This window comes from Chrysemys picta, chromosome 1 (genome assembly GCF_011386835.1).
Source record: "Chrysemys picta bellii isolate R12L10 chromosome 1, ASM1138683v2, whole genome shotgun sequence".
Classification (NCBI taxonomy): Eukaryota; Metazoa; Chordata; order Testudines; family Emydidae; genus Chrysemys; species Chrysemys picta.
The window spans coordinates 257,115,190-257,141,697 of NC_088791.1; the positions used below are offsets into that span (position 1 = coordinate 257,115,190).

Consider the following 26,508-nt stretch of genomic DNA (forward strand, 5'->3'; position numbering starts at 1 on the left):
TAAACAAACAAAAAAAATTAATACCATGCATACACATTTAAATGAGTTTGCCTTGACATGCTCATATAGTCATCGAGCTTGGTACTAGTTTAGCAGCCAGCAACCCCTCCAGTTGGTACAAGTCCATGCTTTATTGGTATACTGTAGTATTAGACAGTGGTGAGTGTGAAATCAGACAGTAACTGCTGCTGTTGGCCTACATCAGGGTATTCTCAAATCTTACAAACAAAGAATAAACATTACAAACTGGGGGAAATACAAAGTCATGAGACATTCCTCTTTCCTAACTTTTATCTTTCCATTTTTGCATAAAAGACAGAAATAGAACAATTTGTATAAAATTCCCTTCTTACACTTACATATAAAAAGATTAGTTTTAAAAATATGCATATGAAACAATACTAATAAATAGCTACCTACACATTCTAGTGCATCCACCCCATATAAGCTCATGCCACAGATACTGTCCATTTCAACAAGACTTCTCCTCAAGACTGCAGTGATCCTGCTTAAAAGCAATTGCATATTGATTTGATCATTCTAAGTGCAGCCTTCATTAGAAAATGAAGGGCACACCAGTTCTGTGTGCTCTACAGGGCCCAAGTACTCACAGTGAAGGTCACTCCCCCCTACCCCCTTTTCTGTTCTCTAATGTGGTGTGGTTTCTATTCTTGAAACCTCACAACCCAGGGATCTTGCATTGTCCAATTGTGAAATGAAGTGTGTTCTTCGAGAACAGGATCACTGTAATAGAGGAAATAGGTATTCCCAGTACAAATAGGTATTTCTGCAGTAAAAGGACATTGAGACAGTGCCCCAAACAATGCAAGGAACAGAAGATACATCATGCTTTGAGAATAAAGACAGAACATTGAAAAGGCTTTTCCCCCCAGAGAGGTACATGCTGACAAAACAGTGCATAGAATGAAACAAAAAATGTTTCTCTTTAAACGTTATTAAACAAATGACAAAAATGAGAATGAAGTCCCCAGCAATTTTTGATTAAAAAAATGTTAATTTTGTCTATTAAAGACTTTATTTGAAAAGATACATATAGAAATCAGGAAAGGGTTGGATGAATGAAATACTGTCAAGCTTGTGAATTTTTGTTAGTGGTTCAAGTCAATTTCTCAGCAGGAAAGGTAAAAAATAAGGAATTCTGCTAATCAAAGATTTTAAGTGCTTACTGGAAAAGCAACAGGCTTTGAGCGCTAACATTCACTGAATAAGACAGACCTATCTTTGAGCTCTTCATAAATCATCACAGGCAAAATGACAATTGCTTTCTTTTTACAAACCAGATTTGAAGCATTTGAAAGGAAACTGCTAACCTGGTTTAACAAACCAGAAAGCTTTAGTCTTGTGAAAATATTCATATGCCATCATCTCTTCATGTTCTATCAATGACAGCTTGAATATTACTAGTTCTAGGGCTAGCTTTTGCCAGTGTGAGCTTTGATATTTTTACTGTTCTTGGGGAATCAAGTATGTTTTTTTTTTAGCCCTATTCTCCTCTAGAGCAAAACCACCATTTTTGAAGTATTTATTATCATGTCATATTTTTATGCACCTATGTTTTCCTTCTTTTAGTGTAATAACAATCACCTTATTTACATTTGTACTTGTTGAAAACACATCCATGAACACCCAGCTCAGCTAGGCCCAAAGGGCTTCTCAAACTTCATAAAATTTGAAAGAAAGTGCTGACTGCTTTTAATAAAAAAAAATAATAAAAAAACACCCCCCCCCCACGCACATATTTAATCCCACATGGTTTACAGAGGAAAACACAGGAATAGCATAGGGAATAAAAACACACTCCTAAGAATTGCTTTGTAACTAATCTAAGTGAAACTGCATGTATATCATGCCTTTGATTTTTAAGCAGAAATTCCACTTTTAAAACCAATATCAATGGCACAGTATAGCCCTGCTGTAGGAAAGGAGATTGCAGATGCCTCTGTTCATGGACCATGGAGTGTACAGCAGACCCAGTGTCTCTTATAAATTAGTAAACAATGCTTGCCTGCCTCTAGGTATATTTCATCGACTTTAGAAGCACATACTTTATTGAAATAGTGTAGGCAACATTTATAATATATGGAGATATATCTATCGCATAGACCTAGAAGGGACCCTGAAAGGTCATTGAGTCCAGCCCCGTGCCTTCACTAGCAAGACCAAGTACTGATTTTTGCCCCAGATCCCTAAGTGGCCCCCTCAAGGGCTGAACTCACAACCCTGGGTTTAGCAGGCCAATGCTCAAACCACTGAGCTATCCCTCCCCCCTAATTGGTTTAAATTCCTTATCAGTATTTCCTTCCCTTCCAGACTAAAGACAGCTTAGGCAAAATTCTTACCTGAGGTAACTTCATTAAAGTCAATGGAGTTACTAACTCCAGGAACGATTTCAGTCCCATATCTATTTGTGAGAAAAAACAGAGTTGTCTACTTCACTCCTGGTTCCAGGAGCTGCAATGCCTTAAGCCATTTGCAATGAGAAATCCAAAACGCTACCATCATTAAGGTTAAGATTTTGTCACGGTTATTTTTAGTAAAAGTCACGGACAGGTCGCGGGCAATAAACAAAAACTCATGGAAGCCTGTGACCTGTCTGTGACTTTTGCTAAAAATAATGGGGGTGCCCTGACTGAAGCCCAAGCAGGGGAAGAGAGCCTGAGCCCCTCTGCAGGGAGGGGTGTGTCCAGCACCCACCACCAGCAGAGGCTGACAGCTCTGCTCCCCTGTGACTGAGAGCTCTGGCCCCACCACACTAGCGCTGAAGTGGAAATTGTCACGGAGGTCTCTGAAAGTTAAGGAATCTGTGACTTCCATGACTTCGTGACATAATCTTATCCTTAACCATCATCAAGTAAGTGAAACCAATAGAGAAGGGCCATGTTCTTCCGTTACTTATGCACCAACAATTTTTGATAATAACTACTTTTAATTAGAGAAGGGTATTTTACAAACTTTTTATTTTTTGTCCTATGAGATCCCATTTCTGCAATGTACAAAATTGCACACACCTCAAGGACTTTTCCAGACTCTTAGAGCCTGGGAGAGAAATGCATTAAGGGAAACAGAAGGTGCATAAAGAAATTATATTCTTTGAAAAGAGGAAATATCAGAAAACTAGAGGTGACACTGGGCACCTTTAATTTGTGTACATTTGAGCACAGAACCTACTTCCCTCACATTCATTCCTCATTTCAACCAGTAACTACAATCTTACTGGTTTAAGTGGGACTTGTCTAGTACATAGGCCTTTGCCTGGTCCTCTACACAGGGGTAAGTGTCACCCACTATGATTACTACATATGAGCAGAGAATCCAGGGAACAATGGAAATAGTAACTGATTTTCTTCATTAAGAATAAATTTACTTTGTTGTGAAATCATTTTTAGATATCACTATGATGCCCCAGAGTTATTCAATCATGGCTTTTAAAATAGCAGGTCAGTCTTGCTACTGACGGAAAGGGCTATATAAGAGCTAAGTATTATTAGTATTATTATTACTTGTTGAAAACAATTTATTAATCAGATTTTACCCTTTTCTTCTGTTGAAGGATTGTCTTTTAAAGGGTCACAATTTGCAATAATTGGTTATTCTTAACTGCTCAACAAGTAGTTTATTTGAGCAGATTTGGGCCTATGGGTTTCTGTGAATTGTTAGTGATCTCTCCGCTGAATATCTGATATTCAGAATCCTGGTTGCCTCAGTCACATTTTATAGTCTGTTCCCGGATTCCATGTCCTATCCTTTATACACAAGAGAATTGCCTGAAGAATCATTGGGATGGTTGAATCTCTCAGAGACACAGTGGGAAACACTTTACAGAGACACAAATTGGAAGTCAACAGGGCTAGAAAATGTTAATGTTGAAAATATTTTTTCCCATCCTCTTTTGCCCAAGAAATAACTTTATATTTGACTATATACAGGAACCCCCCAAATTTAAAATTGAGGGAGAGGAAGAAACAGAAATCAGATTTTACAGATGTTTAGCAGATTTTACATTCAGTTTTCTCTTGTCACTTTCCCCCCAACTAAACGCATGTATAAATGGAGAGACCAAACAAGCACTTGCAGTATGAATACTATTGCTCCTCCAGCACAAATATGATTCTTTGCACAAATGAAAGTTGCTCCCCAATCATCTATGCAAAGAAACACGAATGTTCATGATAAACGGCCCTGGAGCAGTCACATCAAATCGTGAGTCACATTTAGTGAACTAATTAACAAATACACTTTTCCACTTTTTGTTTCTAACAGTTATGTTTTGTTTCGGCAAATGCGACAATGTTCCAAAAGAAAGTGTTATCATAATTTACTGACCTAATTTCATATAATCTCTAAGCTTTTAGAAACTTCATAAGTTTGGCTGAATTTCCTGAGTTATGGAAATGTTACTTCTCATAATGGTTATCGTGAGTCAATTTTCCATTTGATTCCAGCTCACATAAAGTAAGCACAAAACGAAGGCAAACAGAAATCGTTTTAGTCAGTTGTATGTTGACACTTCTCATATGTATGAAGTACAATTAGGGATTTGATTAATTTCCTTTGCAATTTATATTTGATGTACATCATAATCTTGAATGTGACAATAAGCTTTAGGCAGGTATGAACAATACAATGGATGAGCTGCAGCAGAAATAGCCATATCTGTTGACAAGGGGATGAAACTGGATAGTACTATTTCATTTCAAGAGATCATCCTGAGAAAATGGACCATTCTGTGGTTTATGAGGAAAACGTATTTATTAGGTAAAGAATGTGGACCAGTTTAAATCAAATACAGTGCAGCCTGACTATCCAGCTCTCAGGGTATGTCTACACTGGAGCTGGAGGTGCAATTCACCTTGAGGAGATATACCAGTGCAAGCTCTGATCCAGTTAGTGTGCTAAAAATAGCAGTGTAACCATGACTACAGGGATGATGAGATGGACTAGCTGCCCCGTACCTAGGGTCTGAGATGCGTTCATGCAGGTGGCTAGTTCATCCCACTGCATGCACCGTTGTAACTACAATGCTGTTTTTAGCCCAAGTGCCATCACAGCTACTGTGAATATGTGTACCCAAGCTGGAAATAGCACTGCCAACTCCAGTGAAGACAGTCTCATGGTCCCTCCAGTTATCCAAAGCTCAATGTTATCCTAGGCAAAGTCAGGGCTCCTATGTCAATTTGTTACAATGAAATTAGCCAAACTTATTCAATGATACCCAGGTCTTCCAGGTAAACTAAGTTTTACTAAATGCTGATTTCAAAGAAACTAAGTAAAAAGTATCCCCAACAGTATCCAACATATAGGAGAAATGGAGAAAGCTTTTCCAATAAATAGTTAGTGGATAGCTATGTATGGTCAAGTCCTTAGAGCAATAGACTAGTAGACAGAACTCCATTCTATTCCCAACTCTGCCACTGTCTCTGAGTCCCTCTATTCACAATGACTCACTGGGTAAATCACTAAAGTCTCTCTGTGCTTCAGTTTCCCCATCTAATATTCACGGGGGTGTCCCAAGGCTTAATTAATTATTGTGAATAAAGATGAAAGGTACAGAAGTGTGAACTGTAAGTATTATGGCATCATGAGTAATTTAGATGGGTGACATCCCAGAACCCACTGAAAAAGGTGTGAAGTATTAAACCATTTATTGTGACTACAAGCAACACGTACAATGGCATTAGGTCAGAGGTATACTCACAGAGCCCATAGCTGACTTGCAGATTAATCAGCATCTCAGATGGTTGATATTGACCATTTTGTTTCTTAACTTTTGCATTTTGGGAGAAGAACAAGAGTTTATACCAGTTTACTTGCAATCTTCAGCCTCTTTCCCTCTCCCAACCTACTATTCTTTTCCCCCAGGGTCCCTTTTCATTGGTTCCACAGAAACCATCGACAGCTAAATTTAGATGGACCTGGTTTTATATGATAATATTCACTTGGACACAGCTCTGTTTAAATTCCTGGCAAATCCCCAGATATAACCTGCGTGTTTGAGGGAAAAATTTGGCCCATACACAGTTTTTAATTAAATGCTTGTCTAATGTTATTAAACTGCATTTCAGTGGCATATAGATGACTACCGCAGAGTGATTCATTTTAAATTAAACGATTGCCTATGGAATTAATTAAAGCTATTTCTGCAAACTGAAGTAATTCTTAGTGTACATTTAAAAAAAACCCTAAATACATAGTACTGTCAGATAAAAGGAAACTGCTGAAGAGAAATTTTGTACTCCATGTTGCTTGGAACAATATGAAAAGGAAAAGGTGAAGAAAAAATGCAGATACATTTCATTAGCTATGACCTATCTCCATATCCATTTTCTTTGTAGAAATGTCAAGATAGTAAAAATGGCCATTAAAGTAGTATTTGTTTGAGGACAGAAAATAGCATATGTGTAGTCAACATTACCTGTAAGATCTGATTTTTGCTTACTTCCAAACATGAAATCTAGTAACTTTTTATAAATATGGAAACTGATTGCAACTCCATCTTGGGAGTTCATTGCTTGATCTTTAGATATATGGCTATCAAAGCAACTAATGCATGTCCAATTTGCTATTACTCTACTGTATAGTAGAAAACAGTACAAATGCCAACAAAAGATTCATATGCACACACTATCCACACTGACAATTTTCTACAATGGACTTCATTTACCTACATTACATCTTAAATACACAAAAGTTGAAGGCAGTCAATTTACAGCTATTCTAAGTCCAAAATAGAGACAACTTTCTTTAAGAATGATATACAAGCAAGCTTTTCCCTCAGTATAATCAGTCTGCAGTTTCTAGATTCATATCTTTAACCACACAGCCACAGGAATCATCACTCCATGCCACTTGCCATTATAACATCACTGTCTAAAGAAATGCTTCAACTTCATTTATGTCTAAAGCCAAGGTATCTATTACTAAAAGAGGAACCAATAAACTAAGGAATCTGGAAAGATTAAAACTCCTTATTTACAAGGCTACAGTCTACTGAAATAAAAAGTGAAATAAGTTTCTAAACTATTGTAAATTGATATTAAAATATCCTTCACTCATATTAACCACTTGTTACAATGTGTTTTGATCAAGGCATTAGAAAAATTATAAAAACTTTTCCTATTTTCCTTGTTTTATAAAAATTAACTAACAAGATTCTGAAATTAACTGCCTAGATTAAAAATATCTTGTCTTATCACTAATCACGTGGGTACATAAATGTTTGTGACTCACACAGTTCAGCTGAAACTTCTGTTCATTATTCAGTTCTGCCAAACTAAATTTATGTATTCCTTCCCCCCCCCCCCCCAAGAACATTTAATGATAAAAGTAAGGCTAATGTTTTAATCTGTGAAATGAAAGTTTTCACAGACTTATCCTCTCTCTGTAGCACACAACAAATGCTGCTATTCTATGTACAGTACAACACATTTGAAGGCAGTCAGTCTGGTGGGGAGCTGGCTCCATGAAGATAAAATTTCTTGATCCCTAACACACAATAAAAATTTGATAAGAGGCATTACCATACATTGGCGGTACTACAAATAATTAAACTACCACAAAATAACTAGATCCTGCTCAGATGAACGTTTGTTTCCTGCTCACAGAAAAAAAACTTTGATATTGCTGTGTATCGTGACGCTGATAAAATAAAGAGAAGGAAAAATGCAAACAATAGTACTGCAAATACGCTTTGTAACACACAGTGAAGGAAGTGGTTGCTGTCTTTCAGAAAAGGCAATCTGTGCTACTCTTAATCAGCACCACTTTCATCTAATATTCTTCACTTAAATCATCTCTTTAGTCTCTTTCTCTGTCTTTCAGGAGGAGGAGGAGAAGGAATTCTAGAGTCTTTGTCTCCAGATATGACAAACTGTATAATCCACTAAAAAAAAAAAAAAAAAAAAAAAAAAAAAAAAAAAAGCTGCAACAGTTCCTGTACATGGATAATTTGTACCCTTACCTCAGCAATTCAAATGTGTTAGAAGATCAGCAAAACAAAGTAATTCTTGCTATAAAAAGAATTAATTAATCTTGTTCAAGGTTTCACTAAGACTTGATTCTGAATATCAAGTTTCCTGCATTTGACTGTAAATTAAACGTCATCCCTAACCCTACGAGGCACTGAAGAGCAGCTCTCCATATGTGAGAGAAAAAAAATCATTTGACTCAAATAAAAGAGCACAATGCGCCTACTGTGATTTCATTTATATTTTTCCAAAATGAACAGTTAATTGTCACAGAAACCACCGTACCTACCTACATGTGACTTAATATAAGGAACAGTCAAGTGTATATTTTCTATCTACCACAAAGATAACCAAATTAATGATGGTTCTTTTCCTTCAACCCTTCAGAGAAGATACAACATTGTTGTTAGGCTTCCATTGCAACCTATTCTTATTACTACACCTCTTGCATCTCCTCCCTCCTTCTAAACAGCATGCTTAGTGTATTTGTACAAAATACTTGTCATCAGCCCCCAGAAGACCAAATCACTCTCACAAGTAACCACCGTATAAATGGTCTCAGTCTACAACTGGAACTCAGGCTCAGGTTCCTAGCAGCTAAAGACATGCACACTGTCTTCATCACCAAGACCAACAGACACATCTTCCTCTACCTCTTCATCTAGCTGAAGGCTGCCAAAGGAGTACTTATTCCTAGGTATAGGAGAGGAGCTCAGCACTATGGGATTTCCAAACACAAGAGGGTGAGTAAATGGGTTAACGATTTCTGAGTCTGAATCACTAGACTCTGTTCCACTGCTGGTGGAGCCCTCCATCATTTGGATGGTGGCCATGTGATCCATCATGCCACTGGCATATAAAGACTGCATGACTGGACTCTGCTTTGACTGTCCAGTACCTGACACCCCATTTGCCATAATTTTGCCTTCTAAAGGAACCGTTTTAACAAGCCCCACTTTACAGTGTCTCTCTGATCTGTATTCCTGACCTGGCGTTGAGGACACCTGGCTCAGGATAAATGGGTCGGTTTCTGACTTGTTTCGGGCATTTTGAATTTTTTGCAAACGAGGCCTTTGCAAACCTGGAGAACATTTGCCATACCCAGGGCAGCTACAGGCATGAATATCTTCCTCATCACTCCTAGCCCTGCACTCATAGCCATTTTCTGAGACGTAGCCTTGAGAGCCAGTTCTATTCAAACTCATGTTAGGACTTGACCCTTTGCTACTGGGTGGCAGTGGAGTGGCCAATGGACTACGGCTGTCAGGGCCCCTAAACAGTTCGTCAACCAGTGAGCTATGCCTTGGCATTCTGGGGCTCCCACCAACATAAAAGGACATATTAGCTGGGTTATCATCAATAGACTCTTCAGTGTCATGTTGGGAAGTTTTTATAGAGCCTGAGGAATCCCTATATCTAGTTCTATTACGATTTTCATCTCTACCGAGAATATAGGCACCACTGGTCAAATCACCCTCATAATTGTCATTTGTTTGGGAATGTGACCAGGTTATTTGTCCTCTGAGAAGGTCATACTCGCTATCTACATCACTGCAGTCAATAAAAGGAATTGAGGTGCTGCTGCCACGAGCAGCCCTGGATGCTGGACCTGTGCTTGGTTGTTGCGACTGAGATCTATTCTTCTGTGTCCTATCCTTAACGACCTCCTCTTCTTCCTCCATTGTCACCATCACCGCTCCATCCACCTTTCCACCTTCCTTAGGGCTCTTCTTCAGGGAAGGGCTCCTGCGCTGTCCAACATCTTCCGTTGAAGCTTTCAGTTCCTTCCCTTGCCAGCAGCTCTGCACCACTGGGGAATCTGCATCATCTCCAAATGTAAAGCTACAGCTCTGGAAAGAGAAAGACAGAAGAGAAAAAACAAGAAGGGAGATCATTAAGGAAAAATCTCAGTGTCTGCTAACAGCAAGAGCACCAGAGTCATGCCCAGTAACTTATAGATCCCATGTAGGACTCTCCTGACAGCAGAGTTGGTAACTCATACTTTAAAAAACATGGAAGCCTCCAAGGATGAAGAGTAGCTGATGGACCAGGAAAGAACATGAGCTAAGCATTGGCAAAAAAGGAAATAAATGTGCAAAAAGTTCTATAGATTATTGTAATTTATGATGATACAACACATATGGGCAATAACCAGCATTGTACAAACACCAACATGCCTGCACTACTTAAAAGAAGCTAGACTGGCAAAGGAGATGAATATCAAAAATGGTAAATTCAGTGCAGCCCAATTGCATACAAGAACAAAACTTCCAGAGTAGGTTCATGGGCAACCCCACATTCAACCGGTGGAGTCCCTACCACTAGTCAAAGGACTGTCTTCATTCCACACAAGCATGCCAGTACACATCCAGTGCTTTGCTCCCTCTGTCTAATCTGGTGTTAAAAATATTAAGCTATCTTTTGAATGGACTACACATTGTACCTTCCCTGAGTTCACTAGAACAGCTTGCAAGGATGGTATGATTCTATAGGTAACCAACACAAATTACTAAGGCAAGCCAAAGGTTGTGCAGGTAGAAGTTTGTGGGCCACTTTAAATATATTAACCAGGCAACTTGCACCTGCCACTTCTGCTTTGAACAGCAGCCATTCACAGTTAATAGAAACAGAACTAATGCTTGTGATCTACCAAAGATAATAATGTAAGAATTCTTAACTGAAATTCCTCTCAGGTCAACACAACAGAACTTCTTGTCAAGGACAAATGAAATTCCACTATCACTGACCTCTGGAAAAAACTCATTCTTTCACTCAGGGCAACCACGAGCAGAAATCTCAGAACCTGACAAGGGTTCCTCACTTTTTTGGCAACTGTATCAGTTCACCAGGCTGAGAGCTCGACTGTGCCAGGTAGTCCCTACTACTTGCGCCTTCCCATCCTTATTGTGCATTTTAAGCCACCGTGGGGATAAGGCTGCTCCAAACCCATGCTCTGTAGACCTTTAGTCTTGCTGTATTGTACGTTAATGTGCTCAGAACTGAATGGCAAATGGGCAGTAGACGCACACAATGGACCAGCCATGATAGGGAGTGGGAATTACAGATCCCGAGTTACAAAATCCTGAAGTATTAGAATGGATAGACTTACCAGTGATTTGGAATCACTGTATCAAGGTATTTGAATCTTTAAAGTAGGTTAGATATAAGAAAAAGAATGCCCATGTAGTTTTAAATTATACTCCCCTAAATAGTGATTCAACTGGAAATGCTTAAAGCAAATCATATTGGGTTTCATCAACATTACTGACTTGTTTTGGCACCTCTGAATGCTGTTCTGAAGGTTGTGTAGTCAGACTCCTGATGGAACGAATCTTGCTGTGTTTCCTGAGAGAAATCACATTAAGAAGTTAAAGCCATATACTTTTTTTCATAAATAATCAGCAGCAGTCACTTCCTTAAGAAACAAAAGCACCAAACGGCAGCTTTATAAATGTTTGTCTTGAAACGGATTCACATTCTTTCTTTTTGTAAAATTTAAATAGAGAATGTTTTATATAAACACCATAAAAGAGAATGTAGGGCACTGAAGCAGAAATCTTCCATTGCCGGAACATGAGTCATAACACAAACTGTTGCCAGGTTCATTGTACATTTCAGCAGTGACTTTAAACTCGCCATGACTCAGAATAATTCAAAGAGAATTGGCACTACCAAGTTAGAAGCCTTCCCCTGACAGCTTTCAATTAACAACCACTGGTTAGTTGTGCCAATTTATGTTACTTATCCCCCTAATCTTCGGGAGTACGTTATTATTAAAAAAAATCAAATCCTTTTCTATTTATGCAGATTAATCACATCCCACACTAAAGGGTCTGATATTCAATGAGTCTGAGGGGAAGTTATCTGCCAGTGGGATATTCAATGCTGAAAAGTATCCAGCCTATTAATTGAGTTACAAGATCATAGCAACTGCAGCAATTTGATCAAGTTTCACAGGGCTGGCTAGAGGCTGGTTTGGCCCCTAGTTTAATTTAGAGAAACCTCAGGGTTGCTCTAACTTATGCCTGATGGTAACCAATCCCTAGGGGCCATTATGCCAGTGACGGTTTGCTGAAGCAACATAAAGGGGACTTTGCGTAGGCCAGAGTCAGGGCCCAGCAGTATAATTAACTGATAAGCACTAATGGTCCCAAATTCAAGAGCATTAAAAAAATAAGACCAGCTCAGTAATCTCTCTCTCACCTTTCAAACTGCACTTTCTTGTGTCCTCCTTCTTTAACATAGTCAAGAACCTGCTTCTGAGTCCGGCCACTGTAACAAAACCACACTTAAGCCACCAATCTAAGGTATTACATTTGTTAACGTTCAATAGAAATAATGAAAGCAGATTTATTATGTAACTTTTCATTTCCATGGCATAAAGTGATGTACCAACTTTTGCATCATAAATGCACATTGGTCTGCATGGAGTTTGATTTAACCATATAGTCAGTGATAAGCCGCTTCATGCAGTCCATATTCGCATTCAATTACCCACCTACCAACCTTGGGGGTGAACCTAAGAAGCCAGGCATGCCAGAGTGCAGTTTTAGATACTGTAGCCTATGAACTCATAGTAAACCACATACACAACTATTTCTACTAGAAGCATTAACTCACATTTCACAATAAGAATGCAATGGATCTCATTGTACATACATGGATAAAATGTCACTTGCATTTTTTGCCAGGAAAATACTTTTAGACAGATAAAATACAGACCATTTTACCACTGTCTAAATTCAACTGTGCCCCTTTATGCTGAATCATGTTACTGGGAAGTCACCAAAGATAAAGGCAAGAAAGAGAGATTTCAACTCTCCTCTTATGAAAATATGTATCTGAATAATTTCTGCAAGCTAAATTTCAGTCTTATCTCTATTAACTGGTGTCAATAAACATTGGTACTGAATGGAGAATAGTGGAAATACATTTCAGGATTAAATTGTTGACCTTAAAGACATTTAACTATAGGTATAAACATTTTCTGCCAATTCAGCCTTAGATGGATCTCAAACCTTGCTCTTATATTCCATGAAAAAGGAACCACTGCCAATCATTTATATGGTGTATGGATATGAATACAAGAAGAAAAAGAAAGCAATAGCATTTGCACTCAGTTAGAAATGCATATCCTACACCCTGGAGAATGTCCAGTGAGGAACAAAAAATCTCCATACCTGTTAAGACCTGTCAATTGGACAAACTATAGCAAGGCCTATTGCAACAATGAAGATCAATACTTCTCCTAGAATGAACTCAGCAGAGATCACAGTGAGAGACATGAAAACAGCATACGGCTCCACTCCAAACTATGTGCATGTTTAATCAAGTATGTTAAGAATGTCTACAATTTTTTCATTTACTCTGGCAGTAATTAAATCTAACAATTTAGACTGCAGTTTCTGTCTCCCCCACGAAGACCTCCAGGTCCTTCCATGTCACCTACTTTATTTTTCAGATCCAGAAAAGAAAGTTGGAAGAGGCAGGAGAGGACATATCAACATGACTACATACCTCTATGAGTCAACTGGTGTCTCTGATTTGGTAGCATTTTGAATTCGCTTTGCACAGGTGTAAATGACCTAACAAGATGCAGTTAGTGGCAAATCAGGCCCGATAGGAGTCAAACGGCATTACATGGGAGATGCTGCAAAGAGTCCATCCAGCAGTGTACATAAGCAGCAGTGACATATCAGCATTTTTGTACACCGAGGCCTCGAGGGCACTAAAAAAGGTTTGCCAGATGTATAGCTATACTAGTAAACCCTCCTACTGCAGCTTATACCTACAAAAAAGAGTTTTTTGCCAGTATACCTTATACCAGTTCCCTGAATGAAATAAGCTATACTGGTAAAAGAACTTTACACTGGAATAGCTACATTTATGCGAGGGGTTTGCTGGTATAAAAATTATTTTTAAAAAATTACTACACCAGCAAAGTTTTACGTGTAGACCTGGTCTGAGGGTGAATTCCTGTCTCTGTTAGCCCTCTTATAGGCATGAAGGGTCCAGAATGCAGAGGAAACACTGGATTTAAACAGCATAGGGGTGCATTTGTCAGACTGTAGGGAGGCCAGGCAAGGAAAATCTACTCCTCTCGTGATCTACAGAGCAGAACTCTCTCCCTGGGAGCATGAAGGGATCATCTGTTGACAAATCACAGGAGGTGGGACTAGTGGGCCTGTTTGGTGCATAGATGGATTGTGGGGGTTGGGCTGGGGTGGAACAAGTGCAATGGAGACTACTGGCTTCTTTTCACCATACTCTTTTAGCAGTGTTCCTTCTAATTCAGTGGTTCTCAAACTTTTGTACTGGTGACCCCTTTCACATAGAAAGCCTCTGAGTGTGACCCCCCCCCAATAAATTAAAAAAACTTTTTAATATATTTAACACCAGTATAAATGCTGGAGGCAAAGCGGGGTTTTGGGTGGAGGCTGACAGCTCGTGACCCCCCCACGTAATAACCTCGCGACCCTCTGAGAGGTCCCGATCCCGTTTGAGAACCCCTGCTCTAATTTTTCCCACAAATGTGCGGAATGAATTTTATTATGTGCACCAATATGGAGGTGATTTGTGACACATCACCTTCGTATTGGTGCACATAACAAAATTCATGTGGTGGGGGTGGGGCTGAGGGGTTTGGAGTGTGGGAGGGGGCTCAGGGCTGGGGCAGAGGGTGCGGGCTCTGGGGTGGGGCCGAGGATGAGGAGTTCAGAAGGGTGCTCTGGGGCTATGGCAGGGAGAGAGAGGGCTCCCCCACAGCTCTCTCTCCACACAGCAACTGGGCTGGGGGAAGAGGCGCTTCTCCCCGCCGTGGCAGCTCTGGGGCTGGGGTCGTGGGATAGGTGCCGTTCCCCTGTCCACGGCAGGTCCGGGCTGGGGCTGAGTTGGGGTCAGGGGAGGGGAGGGGTGCCCCAGCCGTGGCAGGTCCGGGCTGGGTTCTGGCCACCCCCCCCTCAGCTGCAGCAGGTCTGGGGCTCAGTTGGGGCCAGGGAAGGGGGGCCCTCATAGGTGCTGACTCTGTGGGTGCTCCAGGGCTGGAGCACACACAGAGAAAAATTAGCAGGTGCTAGCAGCCAAGCTTCCCCCACCCCCAGTGCTTCTCACTTGCCCGCAGCCCCTCTGACTTACTCTTCCCCCTCCCTCCCAGCACCTCCCACACGCCGCGAACAGCTATTTTGTGGCATGTAGGAAGCTCCTGGGGGCGGGGGGGAGAGGAACGGGGAAGAGGCAGGATGGGGGCGGGAAGAGGCGGGGACTTCGGGGAAGGGATGGAGTGGGGACGGAGCCTGGGACCGGTCCAGCATTCCCTGGCTAGAGGGGAAGTTGACGCCTATGGTGTGCCCCTTTCCCGGCCGCGGCAGGGTGGGCTCCCTGAGCGCTTGTGCGGTGCTAAATAGGCTGCCGTGTGGCAGCACAGCTTACAGGGAATTCAGCCCTTTAGTAGCAACTTTCCATCAGCTACTGTAAGGGGAATTAGGCTTTTATTCCAGTTTCCCATGCATTACTCTGGTTGAACAGGTGGGTTAGCAATCATAAAGCAGCAGTTTGCAACACCCAAGAGAAAAACATTAAAGATCTAGGATTAAAATAAGGACAATGTGATTTCAATGGGGGAGAGGAACAACAGCAGGAGACAGAAAGGGGAAAATAGGTCTTACCTGAACCTAAATGATGAACCTCTAGTAAAAAGAACAGGTTTAGGCTTTGGTTTGGGCTCCTCAAAGAGTCTGAAAAAGGCATGGTGTTCTACACAGATCTTCCAGAAAGACTTGCAAAAATCCCGACTGGCCATCAGGAATTCCAAGGTGTCCTGGAATGAATTCTAAAATATATAATAGCATTATTTACATGAGTGAGCAAATGAGAGAGCAACGCACTGGACATATACATCGATACACTGATGCTATGCTACAAATTCTCTCTCCTGACTCACCGGTCTCCTGGCCCAAGGAGCCCTCCCACTCATCCCAAGAACCTCCTACATACTCTTAGCAGGACTAACAAAGAGCAATTCCCCAGAATTTTTCCCGTTGTCTCATCTTTCCATTTGATTTGATACCAGCCTCAGAACATTTGTATTGTGCATTATTACAATACAAGCAACAGGCTATATCTCAGAACTAAGAGTCCCATCGGTCAGAATTATAGCTTGGGAATGGGGATCTGCTGACCATTCCCAGTACCACGGCAAAAGCACTCCATCTTAGGAAACTGAAGATCACAACTGCACACCACAGCAGAGGTGCATATTCCCATAGTTAAATATCACTAACCCATCAATCTGAGGTTAATTATTAAGAGTGTGCACTACACTGAGTTCACCAGCTTTAACAGGAAGCCTCACGTACTCAGCATGGCATTGAGACAAATATTTTAGTACATGGAGCCACAGCCATGGAAATACCTGATATCTTTCATGGACGTTCAGTTCTTAGCTTCTCTGCTGAGTCTGCCCAACGTGGATGTCAATTTTAAGACGGACACGAGAGAAAACGTTATCAAAGCACTAGCCCCAGAAATAAGTGTAAATGACCAATTAAAAAAAATCCCATTGATTACAACCCAGGCAACTCAAACATCTATTTTATCTGCTTCTAGGAATTTACCAGAGAACCTCTCCTCAAATTTCTTTGAAGAATATCAAGGACTTACATTCACATCAGGCCGTAGCTTGATAAGAAAACGCTTCCTCTTGAAGCTCAGCTTTCGAACCTTAGCCCAGTTGAAGGCATTGATCTTGGTGTGACCCTAAAGATGACAAGCCAAGTGAAGTCATGTTATAGATTAAAGGACGAGTTTAAGTATTCCAAGCATGTATCTGTAAGGCAAATTTGATAGCTATCAAAAGTACTTTTGCATAATCACTGTTTAAAATGTATTTGCTTGTAATGGTGCTATTACTAATTGTTTAGGCTCCAATCCTATAAACACTAACACATATTCCCAATTTAAGAACATGAGTAATTCCACTGAACCCAAGTACTTAAAGTTAAGAACATGTGTAAACGATTACAGGATTGGGTGCCTTATATTGCAGTAGTGCCTACATACCCCGTGAGGATCAGTATCCCCAGGTCGGCCCAGTCTGCCCAGATGATGTTAGAGTACAATCTTATTAAATGTTTTACTGTGAGTTATCAGAGAATTTTAAAAACTACTCCATTCCTCACACACTACAGAAACTTCCAAACTCTATTTTTATCTGATCAGTAAAATCAGCATCCCTTTAAATATCTCCTCTTTCTGGAAAAAAAAATGCAGAAGTAAGCAGTGGCAGTATTAATCGTTAACATATAGTCATAGAAGTAAAAGGAAAATATATAAATTACTTGACAGTGTTTATTTGATGAGCCAAAAAATGCCTTTTAACCGTGCTCAGGAGCCATATGTCAGGAGTTATGAGTCATGCAACGAAAGGCTTTGTGTATGTTCACAATCAGATTGCACCATTTGAGCAGAACGTTGTTTTCTAATTAATGTATGCTAAAATTAGAGGAAGATTTAAAGTATTAACTATTTCAACTTAGTAATAAAAATTCCTTATAAACCTGTTTAGGAGTTTCTTATAGTTATAAAAGCAGCTTCTACTAGATTCCTAAATGTACAGAACTATGTTGCTTTGTAGCTTCCACATCAGACAAATATACAAGCACTGACACCGTGATGATGTTTGTTAGCTCAGCCTGCTGTCTAAGAAAGTTATATTTATGTCATAATCATCTCCGCTAGGAAATTCAATAGCACAGCAGATGGGTTCTAAAAATTTTTTAGTAAAAATAAACATTTGCAGTCAGCATTTATGTGATTTGTGAATTAACCTTTATTTTCCCTTTTTTATTTTAAAATCATTATAGTTTATTTTGCTCACCTATAACATCAATAAAAGAGAAATTTAGGGCCAGTCCTGCAAAGGGAACTTACCTGCATGAACTCTTGTGCCAAGGAGTCTAATGAACTACAATGGGTCTGGGTTGACTGCAATGGGTAAGAGTCTGCACAGAAAGATTGTTTTGCACGATTCAGAGCCTTAGGGATTGATCCTGCAAGTGCTCAATATTGAGTGGTTTCAGAGTAGCAGCCGTGTTAGTCTGTATAGTCTGTATCAATATTGAGTGTAGTGCTTCCTATCATGAGGAGTCCCACTGAGGTCATACACAAGATCATTAGTAAGTGCTACAGTCAATGGGAGTTGTGCTCAATGTCTTTCCAGGATCAGGCCCATGCCCCCAGAACTTTTAACTGGATCGGCTTAGATGGATCCCTACACCCGCAGAGACCCTGTGAAGTGAGTGAAGTTTTCCTGGGGTGAAGGATTAGGGCCTTAATTTGTAATGGTTCCGACCGCTTTAAAACAAGGCTAAGGAAAATTTGCATATAGTGGGCGTGGCTCCTCACACTTGTAACTACTTAGTCTATGTTCTTTTTTAGCAGCTTTCAATGTTCTTAGGCAGTGGTTCTCAACCAGGAGTATGCATACTCCTGGGGGTACACAGAGGTCTTCCAGGGGGCACATCAACTCATCTAGATATTTGCCTAGTTTTATAGGATACGTAAAAAGCACTAGTGAAGTCAGTACAAACTAAAAATTTCATATAGACAACGTCTTGTTTACACTGTTTTATATACTATACCCTGCTATGTAAATACAATATTTATATTTCAATTGATTTATAATTATATGGTAAAAATGAGAAAGTAAGAAATTTTCCAGTAATAGTGGGCTGTGACACTTCTGTATTTTTATGTCTGATTTTGTAAGCAAGTAGTTTTAAGTGAGGTGGAACTTGGGGGTATGCAAGACAACTGAGACTCCTGAAAGAGGTACAGTAGTCTGGAAAGGTTGAGAGCCACTGTTCTTAGGCATTCCTTCAATTGTTGATCAAGTGATCAAGTTGTGAGTTTACTGATATTTTCTATTTGGACACTTGTGCGGTTTTTTGGTGGGATTTTTTTTTTATTAAAGTAGCCCCATTGGAACTGCTGGTTCAGAGATTCTTTTTTTTTTTTTAAAAGGTCTAAAAGATGGATATTTTTATTTTGAAAAAAAGGTTTGAAACTTGAGTTTTTTTCAAAAATTGAGGTTTTTGTTTTGGTTTTAAAGGGAATAGTTATTTTAATAATTGCAGTAACCCAAGTTTTAAAACATATTTTACTCAATTTTTTAACCCTCAATTTTGATGCAGAGACAGAGTCAGATGTTTGGGCCAAAATGTCAGCTTGTCAAGTAGGCCTATGAAGCTGTGGGGGGAAAGGACACAGGAGGAAGAGGCTTGCTGGACTGGGCCAAGGTAGAATGAAGAGATTGCTGCAAGGCCCTGGCTGGGAGAAGCAACTAGGGATTGCCCTAGATTTTGCAAAGCCCATACAAGAAACTCTGGAGAGCTCCCATCTAGTTCTCTCCCACCTCTTCCTGACCCCCTCCCCACACCTCCTAACTCCCACTTCCCCACCTCCACATACTCACTACTCCCGATACCTGCTACTTCATGCCTGGCTGAGACCCTCCTTCCCTGTTTATGATTAAGGCTGTGAGTCTGTCACAGAAGTCATGGATTCCATGACTTTCTGGGACCTCCGGGACGTCTGCAACTTGAGCTGCAGGTGTGGCTGACCCCAGGGCCACCACAACAGCTGCTCCTGGGGCCGGCCACACTGGCCGCTGCGGGGGTGGCCCCGGGGACAGCTGCACCAGCCGCTGCTTGGCAGCATCCACTGCCGGAGCTGGGGCCAGCTGTCAGCCCCCCAGGGAAGCTAAGATTTAGTCAGGGGCATTTATAGTAAAAGTCATGGACAGGTCATGGGCCATGAATTTTTGTTTATTGCCCGTGACCTGGCCAAGACTTTTACTAAAAATGCCCATAACCAAATCTTAACCTTATTTATGATGCCCTGTGGCCTCAGGTGACCCACCTCCAACATGCATCAGGGTAGTGAGGAGTTGTAGCCAACATGTAGCTTTCTGGATCAAAGGAGGGTAGTTAGGGAAGTCAGTCTCTTCAATAGCTGGTGCTGGAAACAGACAGGGCGATGGGCTGGAAACGGGGTGGAGATCTAGCTGCTAGGTTAGGTGTGTGCAGGTAGTAAAGGGACCCTGGAAGTGTGGGACCTTCTGCAGTTACATAGGTCTAAGGCCAACATTGCAAGTGACTCTGGGAGCATCCTGAACTTTTGGTGGCTCTGGGTGCCTGCTAGCCTTAATCTCCCCTGAGGGTGGCTGTAAACCAAGCTCCTCTAGACACATTTCAAACAGAGGATGCACCACTGGTATAATAATTGCTTTTGTTAAAAGAACAGTCTGTTTTAAAGATTAAAGCCATGATCAGAGCAGCTCTAACCTGAAAAACTAGAATGCCTGTGTTGGCAACTGCCAGGTTGATCTTCGTCCCTTCCCTGTCCTTTGCTGGATGCAACCGGATTCCATACATCTCCAACCGACGAGCAATCTCTAGTAGTTGGAAATCTGATTCTGCTGGTGTCTGTCCACTTTAGAAACAAAAATGAAAAAGAAAAGCCAAGAGACTTGAATTCTCCACATCTATTAAATTGGAATCAAATTACTTCTTTAAGGAGCAAAAAGACATTTCATCATGGAAACTGGTTCTCGTTATTTAGACAATATCCATATGGCCATTCCAAGTCACCCAATCTCAGCAGCTAGAAAGAACAATAGCTCTGTTCTCAAAGACCAAGATTTTTTAAAAGCAAATAGTGATTTTGGATGCCTCAATTTTTGGGGCCCAACTTGCAGTACCTCAAGGAAGCCTGATCTTTTCAAAAGTGTTGAGCATCCATCTTCTGAAAATCAGGCCTATTTATGGTGTCTCCAGTTAGACATTCAAATATTGAGATACCCAAAATCAGTCACTTACAAACAAAATGTCTATCTCAAACAGAGCCCATGTCTCCACTAGGAGCTCCTTACCCATGTAGCTATACCGGTATACTACGACAGCAAAGCATTCCTAGCGGTGTGCTTTGTACTGTTATAGTGAAACCACTCCTCCTGAATGAAACAAGCTATACTAGTAAAAGCACAGCTTTGCCGGTATAGCTGCCTCTACACTAGGGACTTCTGCTGGCAAAGCTATGTGGGTCAGCAGCTATTCATACCCTTAACTGACAAAGGTATGCTGGCAGAAGTCTGCACTGTAGAGCTAGAACATGAAAGAACCTCCCTTAGAAGCATAGAGATATTGGACTGTGACCAGTTTTCACCTAAAATACAATTAAGCAGGGAAGCAGAGTTCTGGGCATCCGTGTTTTAGCAATTATAGGATTGCTATATTTTCTAAAATAAAAGAATATATTACAGTTAAAATGGTCTCATTTTAATCAGATGTTCCCTGCTGATGAACTAAGAGGTGCCCTACCATGGGCATACCACCTTAAAAGAACACATATAGATGCTCTTTCAATGAAGAATTCTAGCTCCCAAATTATAATAATGTGGGAGGAAACAAAAACATTCGTGTACACAAAGCATTTTTGCTGGTTGACTGTGTGTATCTTCAACTACTAACTCTAACAGAATTTTATATACATTATTCCAACAGAACAGTAAATTATATGGCTTACTGGGCTCATGAAAATAAAAGATTATATGAATATTGTCTACTATATAATTGGGTAGGATAAAGGAAATGTGCAAAGGAGTAAGATGAAAGACATTGAGGGCAGTGAACATACATTTTGGGCTCCATAAATGTTAAATTCTTCATATTAAATCATACAGTCCCAATTAACATAACTGTTCTTACAAAAACCACAACCAATAAACCCCAAACTTCACTTAGTTCAAAATGCAATGGCTTGAGTCTTGAATGGTTCTTAGAAGCAGAAATTCCTGCCATTCTGCTCCTAACTGATCCTCAGTCTCTTAACTCCCTTTTAAGACTCATCTCTTCTCTAGGTTATATGATACCTAACCTCCCATTTCTATTCAGAGAACCTCTCTGATTCCCCCCTGGCTCACAAGCTTCCTCCAAAATTTATCTTTTGAGCCTTTTGTCACCCATCTATGGCAGTGAAAGATATCTTCAATGACCTTGACCTCAATGAGACTACTGATACAAGTATCTGAAGGATCAGGGTCATCATTTACAATTGTATTTGCATGCACAAAATTGACAATGAATCCTTTTGTGTGAAACAGGCTGAAGAAATAATTGAATGCTAGAAAGAAAATCAAAATCAACTGATGCTCTTTAAACATCTTGTACGTTGACTTGAAAGGGCAAAAAGTAACTAACTCATAAGCCTGAAAATCTTTTATAGCTAAAGCTCAATATATGTTCACAGTTAGAATTACACTGAAGGAAAGGAAAGTTAATAAGAACAAAAGCTGGGACTCACATATGATTGCGGTGAAATTCCATGATTTTGTCTTCTAGTGTTTCTTGTTGAGGTATATACTTGTTCTTCGCTAAGTGTTCACGGTCTATGGTTTCATCAAAATCCCCAATCTCAGCTAGAGAGGGACATAAAAATCAAAACCCTGTGTTTAATCTATATTATTCAGACAAACCAAAAAACTGAGTAATGGAAGTATGTTTGTCCAAATCTGCAACATCATTTCATAACTCATTTTCATTACTGTATGTTCCACATATTCCTTATCTTTATAGGTAACTGAAACAATGAGAAGTAGCCCAAGAGTAAGGGTTCTCCTGTTCCCCACAACCCTACAAGTAGATTTAAAAAAAACAAATGAAATAATTTCAAGGATGTATTGATTTGGGTGTGTGATAAGGGTTGGTGGAGGGGCTTCAATTTGCTGATGAACATTTCATTGGAGTAGATCAGCGTCTGTCAAGCTCATTGTGGCACTCAACACAACAACTTCATTTCCTCTAGAACAACAAATGTGCATTTCTTTCCCTGAACTCCACCCCCGAAGTTTGATGAAATTATGCATTATGTCAAATTCGAAGAAAGACACATTTTTGGGGTGGTTTCTTTGTTTTTTGATACATACATATATTGCACCCCAGAGATTTATGAAGCCCTTTGTCTGTTTTGTATTTTGCAGTACTTCAGAACATCCAGTCTTTTTCCTTTCTCTGGCTTATTGTTATATTTTGTTTCTGTGAACAGAGTTTAATAATAAATCATTTCTCAGACTGAAGTTGCCCCCAACTGCTGCAGTTGTTGTAATTACAAGTATGCAACAGTTCGCTATGTAACCCACTTTTTAGCTCTGCCACATTAGTGGGAAGTTACTTATTTTTGGCAATCTACATATGGGAATCAGAATATTTAATAGCATGTTGCCTGCTACTCTATCATAGATTATTTACATGTTTCTGCTATCGGTTTCTTTGTAAAATGACATTCCCTCTGCCCATTATTAACCCAGAGTACTAGGAACAGTACAACGAATGAAGGCTTTTACTGATCTTTGTCCATCCCTCTGTGAAAGATCAATACACCCCAATATCCAAGCAGTATAGCTTTATTAATCTTTTATACCTAACTAGGTTCCTTATAACGAGACTAAATTAAAATCCAGGGATCATACACAGACATTGAATAAATTCTACAACTTCTACCTCTGAAAAGAATTAATAGATGATGTGTTAGAAGATCATGTTGCCTGTTCCATCAGCTCCTTGATACTCTACCTCTTTCCACTGCTGAATACTTTAAAAATGAGAATCCTCCTGCACAAAAAGCCCACTGTTCCATATCACTAACTCCCGTTTCACTGAGGCCATGTCTAAACTATGGGTGCTACAACCGCGCAGCTACAGCGCAGCAGCTATGTTGCTGTAGTGCCATAATGCAGGTGCTTCCAGTTCCTACAGCAATGGAAGGAATTTTTCCGTTACTGTAATCTGTTAATCCACCTCCCTGAGGAGCGATAGCTAGGTTGATGGAAGTATTCTTCTGTTGACCTACTTGCGTCTACGCCAGGACTTAATGTCAAGTGTAACTACAGTGCTCAGCAGAAGTTATGTAGCTATGCCGATCAACATTTTAAGGGTAGCTCATGGCTCAGGTTTCTATTTTGTCCCCAAGGTCAGAAATCTTGAGTTTGACTTTGAATTTAAAAGGAAAGGAAAGATGTTTAAGGAAGAAAGAACACTGCCTATCACTATCTCCATAACATCATGAAAATTTGACATTAGTTGGACCCAGGGTCTCCTGAAAATATTATTCACATTTTACTCACACCCATGCACATGCTTAACATTCCCTTTTGTATGGGTTTCCTAAAGCCCTACATTCTTTAAACTTCAAGAGGCCAAACGTATTGCAGTCAGACTATTCTCTCCCTACAGCAATATGATTTCTGCCACTTTCACTGCATCTACCACCCCCAAATCCATTTCAAATCAAACTCTAGGGCTTCCAAACTCACCAGGACTTGTTCTCTCTGACCTCATATCTACCTACTTCTTCCTCATCCCTCCCCAGTCTCCTACTTCCATCTAAGACACCTTTCTATATTTCTCTACAGATAGGGCTGCACTTTATGGAACTCACTTTCCCTTTGAGCCATTCCCTCTTTTATTACTTGATTACCTTCTTGATCATTTTAGCCAAAGATTGATTTTTAACCACACCTCACTTTTCTCTTACCACATTAGCACATGGCTCCATTCTCCCCTTGCTGAAACTAGCCTGAAGTAGTACTTCTAGTATCTCTAATTGCTTTTACATTTCAGCTCTTCTCTTTTTATCTACTCCATCTTTTTACCTCACATTTCTCCTTTCTGCATGAATCCAAGTACCAAAGCATATACAGCATTCTCTGTTTTAACACACGTTCTATAGTGTTTTGAGATATTTTATGTAGCATCTTTCATATGAAATAATCTGTTTTGTAATATATATGTTAATTTTAATATAACCCATTTGCTGCTCTCAAAATAGGATTTTATATTAAGAGCAGGCTGTAACATCCATGAAGATACTGCCAAAGATGTACCTATCACAAAGGATACCTATCCTGGAAACAGAAACCCGTTATGCAGAGGTGGATGCACACAGCATGATGATACAATGCCATTCTTCACCTCTTGCCTCCCTGCTCTTTCCATTTTTATATCACTGCTGTCAGCAGCTGCTGATTTTATATTTATTCAGAAAAATACATCAAATATTTTTTTAGCCAATGAATAAATGTCAGAGACAATTTAAATACAATATTGAGTAAAGCAGATGAGATCCCATTAAAGGAACTATCAGGGTCAATTCTCACAGAAAACATTTTAGGAGATACAAGATATCTTCAGTGAGAACTATAGTCACATGGGGTCCTAGGAGGGCTTGCTAGCACAACAAATTTGGAAACTCTATTATTACACTGGGGAGGTGAGATAATTATACAGGATTTTGGTCACTTGTAGATGGAACAGACAATATTAAATTCTAGTCCATTAGAAATAACATGCAAGTATAATATTAAACACATTTTTAGGGGTTCATAAATCTGACACTCGTGTGTTAATTCTAAACATAATAGACAGATCTGGGACTAGGGAAAGAGAAATAAATCCCACCCACATCAAGCTCTACCAGTTTAAGATAATACAAAGGGTTCTGGAATCTCAGTCCCTCAGTGACTGAGCCTCTTTCAGAGCATAACTTCCTATTGTTATACAGGAACCTACATATTTTTAACATACGAGACATTTTTAAAATGTTCAACTTGTCAGAAATTTAGGTTCTGTCTAGACTAGGAAACTCTATAGTTATTAAAGATCTAGTGAAAACATTATCAGAGGCAAAGGAGTGAAACTGGTACAACTGAGAAAAGGGATTTTTAGTTTAAAAACGGTTTAAAACTGTCTTATTTTTGTTAACTATTTCACTGCAATGACTACTTAACATTTGGGGGGGGGGAGGAAATCTTTGGTACAGATTCAACACCACAAACCTTCCAATTTAGGTGCAGAAACTAATAATATACATTATCTGGACACCCTCTCTTCAATATAAGACAGCTACCAAAATCAATGTAACCAGAGTTGACATTTCTGATATTTCTCAGGTTAAAAAACAAACAGAAAATTTGTTTTTAAAAAGGTATTTTAAGCACTTGCATGGGTGATGAGTAAAATGTGAATAATATTTTCAGGTATTCATCACATATAATAATAAACAAAATCCCACAAGCACAACTAAAATTATAATTTTATGTATATAAAACAATACGGAAAACCCCATCTAGTTTAATCAGCACCCAAACCTTCATCTGCAGAGAAGTCCTGATCAAATATTATTTAAGACTTTTTCAGTGAAGAAAAAGAACTGGTTTCTTCTAGCAATTAAAAGACACCGTTGCATACACCACACTCTTAGTGTGGCAGGAAAGAGGAACAGTTAACTAAAGCTCAGTCAATTTAGGTTTTCTGTCCCTTAGCAAATCTCTTTTTAACGATGAACAGGCTAAAAGAGTAAATAACTTACTCCTTGCCTATGATGACAGGTCTCTCATCTCGTTCAACTTGCTCTTAGCATGGCTTTAATCCTATGGATCGTTCTATCATACTTAGTCTTCTTGTTATAGACT

The 26,508-nt window shown here is 39.7% G+C and overlaps 1 protein-coding gene across 12 annotated transcripts in view; it reads right to left on the reverse strand.

Moving 5' to 3' along the window:
- FARP1 (FERM, ARH/RhoGEF and pleckstrin domain protein 1) overlaps nucleotides 1-26,508 on the reverse strand; it is a 357,744-nt gene that overhangs the window by 86,427 nt on the left and 244,809 nt on the right. For 9 of the 12 annotated variants that reach the window (XR_010600580.1, XR_010600582.1, XR_010600581.1 and 6 more), the window contains exons 7-13: nucleotides 22,344-22,458; nucleotides 20,327-20,474; nucleotides 16,644-16,739; nucleotides 15,650-15,813; nucleotides 12,189-12,257; nucleotides 11,255-11,330; nucleotides 9,595-9,835 (exon numbers count right to left, since the gene is read on the reverse strand). Coding sequence is in view for 9 of the 12 variants with exons in the window: in XM_005287024.5 (XP_005287081.1) it covers nucleotides 9,595-9,835; nucleotides 11,255-11,330; nucleotides 12,189-12,257; nucleotides 15,650-15,813; nucleotides 16,644-16,739; nucleotides 20,327-20,474; nucleotides 22,344-22,458 (909 nt within the window). In the remaining 3 variants the exon portion in view is untranslated. The remainder of the gene's footprint in view (nucleotides 1-9,594; nucleotides 9,836-11,254; nucleotides 11,331-12,188; nucleotides 12,258-15,649; nucleotides 15,814-16,643; nucleotides 16,740-20,326; nucleotides 20,475-22,343; nucleotides 22,459-26,508) is intronic. The other 3 variants (XM_005287025.5, XM_065592630.1, XM_065592627.1) reach the window with 1 other exon arrangement.